The 12,030-nt window shown below is 38.4% G+C and overlaps 1 protein-coding gene and 1 long non-coding RNA gene across 3 annotated transcripts; one reads left to right on the top strand and one right to left on the bottom strand.

Moving 5' to 3' along the window:
- Window positions 1–1,278: 1,278 nt before the first annotated feature.
- On the top strand, window positions 1,279–6,681 carry LOC117231241. Of its 2 annotated transcripts, none has more exons than XR_004492922.1 (3): window positions 1,279–1,469; window positions 1,545–1,686; window positions 2,190–2,321. It is a non-coding gene; the product is annotated as an uncharacterized LOC117231241 (long non-coding RNA). The 2 variants fall into 2 exon arrangements; XR_004492921.1 differs by lacking the exon at window positions 2,190–2,321 and adding an exon at window positions 6,499–6,681 and having other exon boundaries at window positions 1,280–1,469.
- A 193-nt stretch (window positions 6,682–6,874) lies between these two features.
- On the bottom strand, window positions 6,875–8,229 carry LOC117231238 (cuticle protein 21-like). Its single transcript, XM_033489480.1, has 2 exons — window positions 8,153–8,229; window positions 6,875–7,783 (listed from the first exon to the last, which is right to left on the bottom strand). The coding sequence occupies exons 1-2, from the start codon at window positions 8,162–8,164 to the stop codon at window positions 6,980–6,982; spliced, it is 816 nt and encodes a 271-aa protein (XP_033345371.1). The 5' UTR covers window positions 8,165–8,229; the 3' UTR covers window positions 6,875–6,979.
- Window positions 8,230–12,030: the final 3,801 nt, after the last annotated feature.

Raw genomic sequence — 12,030 nt, 5'->3', positions numbered from 1 at the left:
GAATACTCTGGAGAAAATTTGTTGGAAATTAAAATAGTATTTTTGGTTGCAACGAGCGCACCTCGGATCTATCGCATTCCATCAAGAAGCTACTAAGGAACAAGTTCCTCGTTTGCACGCTTCGCGAATCAGCAATTCCGAGGGAGCACAAATTTACGATCTGTCGTAAGAAGTAAGTCTCCGCTATTGAGTCATTTGCAATTTCTCTCGTTAACAAGGCGCCAGAAATCAAAAACATCGTGAGTATTCGTTCGATCGAACCTGCAAATCATTCATCCACAATAGGATCATACGTCTTCTTCGATAGCTCCACGGAATATTAACATCGTGGCTATTTTATGTAAAATGATAACGTTGTCCAGTACACGTGGAAATATTTTTATTCCGTGCAGCGTGGCGTCTCGTGGCGCGATCGTTGCACCGTGAGCAAAACGGGAAGATTTATTATTCAACAGGGTCTGGTTTTCTTTGTGGATTGCGTGGAGAAGCTCGTGACGGGGCCAGTGTCCTCGTAATCTCCGTAGCCCTGGTCACAGTCGATTACGTCGCCACGACCTACGTGACCGTGTGCGGGCGTAATAAGTAAAAGCGTCGCGAATAACGTCGATCAATGTCACAGGCGTACTTGCGCGAATCGATCACTCGTCACGTTCATCCGCGCGAACTTCGATTCATCGGGCTCGTTCACCGTTACGCAAGTTTCGGCGTTGCGACGCATCGTGTATTGTGTCTTTTACGCAAGAAAACCTCTACATTTGTATATAGGGTGGCCCACACTTTTCTTTTCCGAAGTTCAAACTTCGCCAGTATGCTTTAGAAAAATATAGAAAATGTCCAATGATCGTAATATCTACTAGGTGGGCCAAATTTTCATTTAGTTGTACTAGTAAAAGATATAAACATGTATAAACATTCACAGCTCGTCTAGAATATAAAAGTACACTGTTGCGTATACATGTATACGAAATTTCATGAAATATTCTGAATAAGCGTGAAAACGTAAAGACGGTACTTCGTGTTCGAAAAAATCCTATGGTCAGTCAGTCGAGCACAGATTTGTGACGCTCTTTGAAGCAGTTAAGATATCGGCAAATGACAATCTCGCTAGGAAATTTAAAAAATTGCTGTCTTCATATTTAAATTCTTGACGACATCGCCGCTATAGCTGTTATTTATCAAGAGATTGTTTTTTACCGTTGCAAATACGATCGTTCGTATCGATCTAATATATCGATAGATATGTTCCAAGTATCTTTAGATTTTCTGTCAAGTCGACGAAACAAACGTATGTACGTAAAAAGCGAACAAGAGTTACGAAAAATAGGTTACCTGGAGAAAGAAAGTAGAGAGATCCAAAATGAGGGACACCCTGTATATGTTCACTTGTACGATGGTGTACGACCTTCAACTACGTGACACGTAACAGGCTAGACGAATTGTGTTATGTCTCGTTGCATTGCATTTTTATGGTATGTGATCTAGACGATTTATTTGCAGGCTTTACTTTTGAGGTTATTTCAACATGGATAAATGATATTTTGTAGCTTGTCAACTGATTTATGAATGGTTGAGAATGCTGAGAAGATTTGTTTCAGATGTAATATGATAATGCTAATATAATGATAATGCCGAGTTTAAAGTAGTAACGAGACTTTGATGGAAAGAAAATTGGAGGTTATGTAACGGGTAATTAAGTATGCTTGTCAGATATAGCTATATATATTTCTTGCTTGTTTCAAATTCGCAAGATTATTTCCTCTATATATATGTGTTAAGATATTAATTTGACTAGCTATTTCAATGATAAATAAACATTAATGTATCTAAATTAACAATTATATCGTTGATCTATATGGATATATTATAGATTCTGCTAATTTAATATGTATAGAGAATATGAATAAGTAAGTGGAATGCATGTAGAGTAACGCAGCATCTCTGCAAGTAGTATCGTCGTGTATATGTCAGACGCGTGCGGCATACAATATGTTTGAATCGATGTATCATACATATATGTATTTATTACCAAATTCGTGTATTAGAAACCCTGTATCTGTGAAATATGATGAAAATAATAGTAAAAAAACTGCAATTGTATTAAACGCACGATAGTCTGACAAAATAATGACTAATACTACTGCAGCTACGTCTAGCTATACGTATTGAATTATTCGTATTAATACTTGTAGGAGAAAGGAAATTTTATTTCTGCCTGTAACAATATATCATTAAATTTGACGTATGATCTTTCCCGTGAAAATACAATTATTATATGAATAGATACAATTATTAAAAAGAGATTATCGTATAAGTTCCAATTACATATTATAATAAAAATAATAAAAACGAAATAATAAAAACGACGAAGACAATTGGAAAATTCATAAAAATAACAGATACATGGCTTTCGTATATGAACGATAAAACTTTACAATTTCAACATCCAATTGTTAGTGACAATTTTAATTATCTGTAAAAAGCGATGGTTACTGGATATTTACACCCAATTAACGTGTACTGCACGAACGTTTCAGATCTCATTAAAATTCTTATGTAATATTACGCAATATCCATATTATGCGTTTTCACTTTAAAATTGTATCACTTTCCTGAAATAACGAGTCTCGATTGTGTTCTCGTACAAGGCAACGATCATTTTGACTGACTTGGTCTTAATGATAACGTAACAGGTTAAGAACGCATGAAATGAAAGGTAAATAAGGAGGCTCTAGATTCGAGAAAGAAAGAAAGTGTTTTTTATACGCAGCTGCGTAATATCTATAGCAGACACCTGTATCTTAAAATGAGCTAATTACCGAATGGAGATATATGTTTCGAATGATTTATTTCCTATTATTGTTGTTTTTGGAAAAATTTAATTTTCCTTCTGTTTTAGTACAATTTAAGGTAATATAAATCACGTAAAATGTATATAATTTATACATTAATATTATATTTTTGATCTTTCGATCTACTTAATCATTTTTAATCTAAATCAATTAATAAGTATTGAAAGCCTCGAGTTGACTAAAATATTATTGACAATCATAATGAGTGATCGTAATTAAATAAATTTACGAGCTTTGAAACTACAGTAATTTATTACGTAGCATAATATGTAAGAGAAAACACGCACCTGTTAAACTCTGCATTTATCATGTAAACAGTTAACTTACTATACCTATGCTAAAACCATACATTTAACCAGTAATATCAAATGTTATTTATCACTAGGTATTGATCGTACTTAAAGAAATAAATTATTATTCCCGACGATATTATTGCAATGACGGTTGTCGAAAAATAAAATTACGAAGTACTGGCAAGAATCAAAATGATAAGACAACAATGAATGAGATCGTAAAGTATCGTGGAAACAGGTATATAAAACGAGAACAGAGATGGAAGAATAAAAATCATAAAATACTGCCCAAGGATAAAATCATCGAATATTAATAAACAATAAATTTATAAAAATGAGCCGAGGATAAAATCGTTCGATGTTTACGAATAATAAAGTGAAATATAGGCGAAAGAAAAAGTGATTCGATATTGATGAATAAAATTGTGATACACGAACGAAGGATAAAACGATGAAAAGTTAATGGAAAAGAACAGTTTATGTAAAATATTACCAATGAATGGAACGCGATAAAAATGAGAAAATCACGAGGATCAGGAATAATGAGAGCAGACAGCCCTTGGCCGAGTACAATAGGGCTCAGGCAGTCTCGATCGTGTCGAATCGGTTACATACCTGTTCGTACTGTCCAACTTTCACCGAATAAGCCAGGGCTGCAGCCGCGGCCGTCAAAGTACCGCGCCCAATGTCACGACGTGGTCCCTCGTAATCGCGCCCCGTATTACGTGTCTTGCTACACAAGAAACCGGTTCACTTTTGCCGGACCGGTTACTGAAAGAATTCGACCAAATGGACAATGGATGGCCCGCGGGCGAAACCCGAATCCGTATCCTTTTATCGATTTTTCAATTAAACCGTGAAATTACGTTATTAATATTTCTTATTTCATATTCATTCATAATATCGTATTTGAAGATTCTGCCTCGTAATATCCAGAGTGGTACGTGCGAGTATTTGCACATTTGTAGAGACTTTTCACGAATGTAATATTGTACGAAACATATTGTAACATTTTGAAGTTTCACCAACACTAGGAATTAGATTATCATGATGACGTATTGATATTGTTTCGAGCAAATCGACCGAAGAGAACTTCTCACTGCAACTGGGAATCCTCGATGACTGAACGAACGCGTAATTCCGTTTGTGAGAATCGTTTGATGTTGCTGCCAGTTTCGCAATGAAAGATGTGGCCTGTCGTTTGAGCGAAATTTAAACGCTTAATTTCCGAAAGTTCAAGGATAACATTAAGGTTCCGCGAGAGCGATATATAATAAGATCACCGGTTCCTCGGTGGTTTTTATTCCCGTGAACGTTTGACGATCAAGGTTCGGTAATGAATAATGGAAGACTAAAGAGGCTGACAGTTACGTTATAATCGTTTGAACGGAGAAGGATATTATGAATTTTAAACCGAGTTTTATTAATTATCGCTCCTTAACACTCCGATCTATTCTGAATATTGATTTGCTATTTCTAAAACAGAAGCTAAAAAATGCAATTAAATGAATTGCGACTGTGAGGAGGTACGGTTGACAATTTTTCTGAAAATATTTTTAAATAATCATAAATTACCATTACGATCAAATCAACATCGCAATTAAGATCGAAATTCCCAACGAATTTTCGCAATAAATAACAAATCTCTACAAATAATTCTATGTATATTTATGCTTTCCTGGAATCCGAATTCTACCGAATTCAGCGATTGTTTCAGCGCAATTCTTTCGATAGATTTATTCGTAGATAGATTTGTTTTGTAAAACGAATGTGAAAGCACGCGGTCCCGATACCTCATTGCGAGCAATCAATCGCCGATTGATAATCGAGTCACGTAAACGGTAGAAGCAACTGCAGGTGCTATCGTGACTGGGATATGCCTTTCTTCTATGGATTAAAAGGTTACAAGGCGTTTCTGCGGGCACGACAATGAAAAATGAATGCGACTATTACAAAAACCTGTGTCTCGTCGTTCTAATGTATTTTTCATTATTACGCAATAATTTAACCATTAGAAGCAATTAAACTACGTAATCGGTATCTCATTTAGTCAGCCGTACGCATAAATCGTCATATAGAACTATAATCACGTAACGCATTCAATTGCGAAACGATTTGTTACAGTCCATACTAACAAGAATATTAAACATTTGCTTTATGAGTTACCGCTAGCGTGACAATATTATTTTTTCGTAGAACTCGTAGGGTTATAACGAAGCAAATTAATGAAAAACATTTTATTGATTATCTCTTAAATTACTTCTCAAGTATATATATATATATATATATATATTGATATATTGATATTTAGAAAAATTTTGTTAATTTTAAATCTCTATAAAACAGTCGCGGTTTTCTCTTTCTCCATTCTCAAATAATTTTTCCCTTTACATTGTATATCTATAATACCAGCGTAGAATGTTTTCGAAAGGTTCGAGAACTCATTCGTCGCGCGTTCATCGCCGAAAAACTTTATCATTCTGGTTCACTTTTTATTACGCAATCATTTAAATCGAGGCCGGGAATTCAGACGCCTTTCTCCCTGGTAATGGATTCGCTTCGTGTGATCCAGATGAATTTCGTATACGTACACGAACTATCGGTTTTTCGTTATCGCGTAATTCTTCCCAGAAATAATTCAAAATTTACTTCTTCTTCCGAACTTCGCAATTTCGCGTTAATATTTCACGCTGTCTCCAAAAAATTAATACAGCAGACTTTTACATCGCTTGAAAGATTAAGAGATCAACGCTCTGCTCTGCTGCGGTGAAAGATCAAGAAGGAGGTAGTATGAAAGCAATTGTCAAAATAGAACACGTGTCGTGGCTTCAGCTAGTTTTCTCTGAACCAGTTTTCGCCACACCAGGATGGGCGTGGATCCTTCGCGAACGAGATCTGCAGAACAAAAGTAGACAGTGCGTAGAAATTTGACGGTATTACGCGGTTTGTCTGACGTTCGCGAAACAGCACGAAAGTAGAGAAAGTGGGTCAGTCCTGGCGACCACCAGAAATAGCTCGATGATCGAGCAACGCGAAATTGAAACGCTACCCTGTACTCAAGGTTACGCGATCGCGTTACTCTTCATTCCATGGAGCACGCGTCTACTACTCTTCCATACAGAATAAACAGGATTCTACCGAAGGATACTAATCTAACTCTTTCTTGGTATCCTCGTCGTTGCGTTACTCCATGTCGATGATAAAATATATACGTATGGATATGCACACACATACGTAAAAACGTGTGTTAAATTATTAATTATCAAATTTCTAGTTGTTAAACGTCTAGTGACTCGGATTAGAGAAATCATAGATATCTTCAATTATACGAGTCCCTATTATTTGTCCTCCGACAGGTGGGAGTTCGAACAAACGGAATGCTACTGTAACGCGAAGTAAGTTGAGTAATAGGATATTCGACAAGACACAGCAGAGGACCGGATGAAAGAAGAAGATGAAAGAATTAGAAAGTTCTAAAATATAACGAATTACGTTACGATATTGTTTTACGTAACAATGAACAACGTTATAATACTACCGTATATTATACTATACTACACTACACTAACGATATACTGTGATTTTGTCAGACTAAAGTATATCGAGTAATACACATTAACCGAAATAGTAAAGTAATTAACAAATAATATAGGAAGCAAGAAGAGAATGTAAACCTAGATAAATATAGGAAAGAAGAGGAGGGTGAGACAGAAATGCAAAAGACCAGAATACACTTGTAACGAGTTTAATCGGTCACAAACAAATCTGCTAAAAAAATAAATAAAAAAAGTTCAGCCTGAGTCGACGAGTTATCGTGGGCAAGACGCGACATGACGCTTAGAGGTAGTGGGATGCGTAGGTGAGGGCGGGTGCGGCTGCGATCTTGGCGAAGGGTGCTGGGTGCGCGGCGTATGCGATGGGTGCTGGGTGCGCAGAGTACGCGATGTGTGCTGGTTGAGCGGAGTATGCGATGGGGGCGGCGTGTGCGACGGCGACTGGAGCGGCATGAGCAACGGCCACTGGAGCGGCGACTTTGGCAACTGGGGCGGCGTAGGCGAGAGGAGCATGAGCGACTGGAGCAGATGCAGCGTAGGTCAAGGGAGCAGCGTGTGCGACTGCTACTGGAGCAGCGTGTGCGACTGCTACTGGAGCAGCGGGTGCGACGGCCACTGGAGCAGCGGGTGCGACGGCCACTGGAGCAGCATGAGCTACTGGAGCTGCGGCGACGGCTTTGACGGCGACTGCAGCGGCTTCTTTGCGGACTACAGCGTTGAATCCGTTGACTGGATCGGCGGTGTAGTCGACGGTACGTTTGGTTCCGTCAGCTTCGATCAGGGAGTAGCTACCCTGGACAACGTCTCCGTCGCGGGTTTCCTGTTGGCTCTTGGCGTCACCGGTCAGGCTGTCGTGCACGTCGTAGGCGTAGCTGTATTGAGGGTGGGGGTCGAAGTCGGCGTCGACGGTCTTGGCTACCACGGCCTTAGCCACGGGGGCGGCTACCACCGCCTTGGCTACAGGCGCAGCCGCATAAGCCAGAGGTGCGGAGTATGCCAGAGGCGCAGCTGGCGCGTAGGTCAGAGGTGCTGCCTCTCGCAGGATTCCAGCGTTAGCGGCGGCCACGAAGGCGGCGAAGACGATGAACTGCAAGAACAAATATGCCGATTAGATTGGGGATTTATGGCAGTAGATGTTTGTGGTTGACTTTTGGCTAAACAGATGGATAGTAATATTAATTGATATTTGAAGAGCAAATTATTAGCAAGGATTAAGGAAGATTTACTTTCAGTAGTACAAGTTTGTAATTCTGATATGATAGAGATCTTTCGAAGTAGATGTTTGTAATTGGTTCCTTGTTGAAAGGATATTTGATATTTGGATTAAGTTTGAGCAAATGCGACGATTAGATTGATTTCGTTATTAGTAGCAATAGTTTGTAATTGACCGATATCGTGGTATGTCGTGTGAGTTGTATTTATAACTCATATAGGGATATGTCGATCTTTTACAAACCTTGAAGGCCATTGTTGAGAAGATTTTGTTGGTTTGGATCGACTGAGCGACTGATGATGCCAAACGTTATTTCGGACTGCTTTATATACCTACCAACGATCGGCTCGCTACCATTATACTCCCCACCAAATTGTTCAGGTTTTGCCGGACTTTCAAAGTTTGGTAGCAGATCGCATCAGACTTACCGCACTTGAACTTGGCCCGTACATGGGAGGAGCGCGAGTAAGGCACCATATGTTCACCCTCGATCATATTCTTTTTCATCTTCTTGTACATCGTCTAGAAGTGAAAGAGCATTGGTATACCGGTTGCCAATGACCGATATCACCGGTAATGAAACTAACTTGTTCCACGATCAAATTTCTGTATCTCGTGTAACTTCTTAATATATTTGTTTCACGAATGCTCTCTTGCATATTTTTTGACAAATTTTGCTTGCTTCATAGAGATACCGAATTAACGTTGGCAAACATTCGTAATAATTTTTTGTTTTCATTTTGCGACGATTTTTCTGAAAGAAAAAGATCTCTTTACGCGTTATGTAATATCGTAAGTGGCCTTTGCAGTGAATAATCGGGGTCAGCTTTCCCGAATATCGTTGCGATACATTTTAAATTTATCGTGAAATATTTAACGTACGTCACAGATATTTAACGTTTTAACTAGTTTCATTTCCATATGCGGTCGATAATTTCATTTGAAAAGACTACGTCTAATTGAAAGATTACACGAATTAAAATTCCTTTTTTAAATATATTTCATTCGATCCTCGATCCATTTTGTTCTTTCTCTATCGCATATATAACTATTTTATACTATATTAATTTTTAATTACGTTAAAATTCTACGATGCAATTTCAGCTGCGTGCAACTAACGTGACTTATATTTCGACATTTATTTCGCATTCTTGTATATTCTCTCGTTTCCTCCGTTTTGTAATCGGCTGTGCGAAATTCCGCCTTTAGGAGACCTTGCCTGGTTCAACGATCTCTTTCAGAACATTTTTTGAATATAAATTCGCAGGAATACGCGAACAATCAGGCCAACGTTACCTGGTAACTCGACAATTTAATCAACGTCTCTGTTTCGATTTCTAGTTAGGGGCGCAACTTGGTGCATTATCGCGTGAAAGAATTCCACGTGTCATAAAGCCATCCGTAGAAGCAAGCAGCTAATTCTGCTCCGCCTTCCTCCACCTACTTATTCGAGCTTCGAAACTTCTACGGAGACTCAAATCGCGCTACTTGATCGTTCCAATCTAAATACCATTTCAATTTCTTCTTAGACTGCAGATTTTTGTACATTTATTACAAACATAAGGATACAAGAATGCACGGAATGCATCATGCAAAAATGTATAAAATATTCAAAGTAAATTGCTCGTTACAATATCTAACAGGCAGTTAAATAAATCGATGCAAAATTTGCTAGACAAAATACGCGTACGAATAAAATTAAATATACCGAAGAAAGAGAAAGAAATCTCGATCTACGTAACGTTCCAATGAGAGTTAGAATTTTCCGAATTAAATTATCAACGCCACTTGTAACGATCGAGCTACCAGTCTGATCATTTCTACTTCAATTTCGCGTCTTTTCGTCGCCTTCGTAAAAATATGAAATTACACGAGCAAAACCGCACGTAACGAAGCTCCGACCATCGTTAACATTGCGAAGAATGCTGCGCATTTCCGACGATCCGGCGACGCTCGTTGAAATTCAACGGTATCGGCCGCAAATCGATTTTCTAAATTTCTCCAAATTTCCATCGGCAATTTCGTATCGGGGTAAATGGGACCGTGAAAAAGCGAAAGAGAGAAGACGAACGCGCAGGACGAAAGAAGAAGGAAGAGTACGAAATTCGGTTGGGTACCAGCTGGTCGCGAAACTTTCCAGCGATATACGTGTCAAGTTGACTGGTTGGATCCCGATCTACCTCGATCGTTGCGTCACATCTAACGTTACCGGGTGAACAGAAGTGGAGCACTTTCATAAAGAAAAAATAGGCGGGCCGAGGCAAATCGCGAAGACCATTTCGATCGATCGAATTGCCCCGGGCCATCCGAACCAACCGATCCCAGTCCTCATCCATAGTCGAAACCTCCGCCTTCGGCGGCTCTTGGCAAAAGTCTAGTCCGAAACGTCTAGCGTCGTGTACTTTACGTGAAATCAATGTCACAACTCGAATTTAGGTCTTCCGCACTTGTCGCTCACTGTGGCCACTGGAATTTTAATGCCTCCACTGTTTCTGCTTTTTTCGCGCCGAATTATTCATTCGCCTTGCTAATTGCGCGAATACCGGCAAATATCTGGCACGAAGTTAGGCTGTTGCGTTGTAACGTTGATTTATTGAGCTTTCTCACAGCAATAACGAATATGTATACATCTTGGAATTGCATTTCTTAAAGTTGGAAATTATTTTTGGGGATATCGAGGTGAAAGGTCGGATATACCGGCCTCTTTTCGCGCTAAGAATGAATATTCCTTGATATTCTTAATAGCGGCGAGTTTCTTCATTCGAAGTGGAAAATAATTGTTTGGAATGTCGTATTTAATTGTACTGGTCTTAATGGTTCTAGGCAAGCTTGTAAGTTAGAAATAGGTTTTATATATCCGCAAACGTATGTATCGGATGGACGATGAAATAAATAAATATAATATATATATTCTTTTTAAAACATAGATGAATATTTTAATCTTCCTTGTTTTAAAATAGCCAACTATTCTTTGGAAATTGTCTGGTCCTTTTAAGACAACGATGAATATTTCGTTATTCTTGATAGTACTGCGCCCAAGTTGGAAGTGTTAGAATCTTGCAGAGGAAAGAAAATTCATCCTTTACATTTCTAAGTGAGATTTACTCGTTTTCTTTTTTTAGTTGGTTCATTGTCGTAATCTAAACATTGTCTAAAATCTGTCGTCTGTCTTCTCCTAAACAAGGAATTATCTTTTGAAACAACGAGAATATTGCAGCTTCCGCAACAAGGCTAAATCACAATTGCTAGATCCTTTCGTATTTTTCATAGCTCGCTTTTTATTGCTCGCTTTTTCCGATAAAAAATAATTTTCTGTCTCAGCTGTTGAACCAGCTGATTCCTCTAAACACCAATGAACGTTTTAATTCCCTTATCCCTATAAAACGAAAAAGAACTACTATCCTTTGCAGGCTTGTCGTTTATGTGAAACACAGTATTCCGATTAAGACGTATCCTGAATTGTCTTTTGCGGCGTAGGTCCTTGCACGTCTAGACGAAAAAAGAAATGGACATAAGGAGACGAAAGGCGCTGCTGCCAGTTTAGCTATCGAAAGAAGATCGACAAAAACAGTATCGCTCTAATAAGTTGACATAGTAAAAATTTCCCTGTATACCCATTAATCGTGCAAAATCCGATCAGTCTTACGTCATCGGTTTCTTACGTCACCGGTGCGCAACCTCGTCCTCTTCTTATTTTTTCATACCATGAAAAAACCAGTTGATTCCGCCAATTATGGAAGAACTCAAGGTTGTAGGATACAATTCTTTCGCACCACTGACCTATAGTAAATCAAACGTTAAATAATTCGTCCATTTTAATTACTTATTTATTGTCCCCGCAGAACCTGCATTTTCGCTGTTTCCACGATATGAAACTCGAGGAATATCTTCGATTTGAGACGACTCCCACACGCGTTAACAATAAAACTATTCCAATGAATTTATCATGATATTTTATTTTATTGGCGGAATATTTCTAACTGTACGGTGTATGCCGTTAACGTTATTGTTTCGTAAGATGCCTCATGAGTTACGATCCTTCGTGTCTATCGTATGTTACACATGTGCAGGTGTAGTAATGGATTAATTAGAAAGTACAGTAATTATAATATATTTTGGAG

The sequence above is a fragment of the Bombus vosnesenskii genome, unplaced genomic scaffold, assembly GCF_011952255.1.
Source record: "Bombus vosnesenskii isolate JDL3184/JDL3185 unplaced genomic scaffold, Bvos_JDL3184-5_v1.1 scf7180000013272, whole genome shotgun sequence".
Classification (NCBI taxonomy): domain Eukaryota; kingdom Metazoa; phylum Arthropoda; class Insecta; order Hymenoptera; family Apidae; genus Bombus; species Bombus vosnesenskii.
The sequence above is the reverse complement of the archived record's forward strand: the minus strand, read 5'-3'. Positions and strand labels throughout refer to the sequence as shown.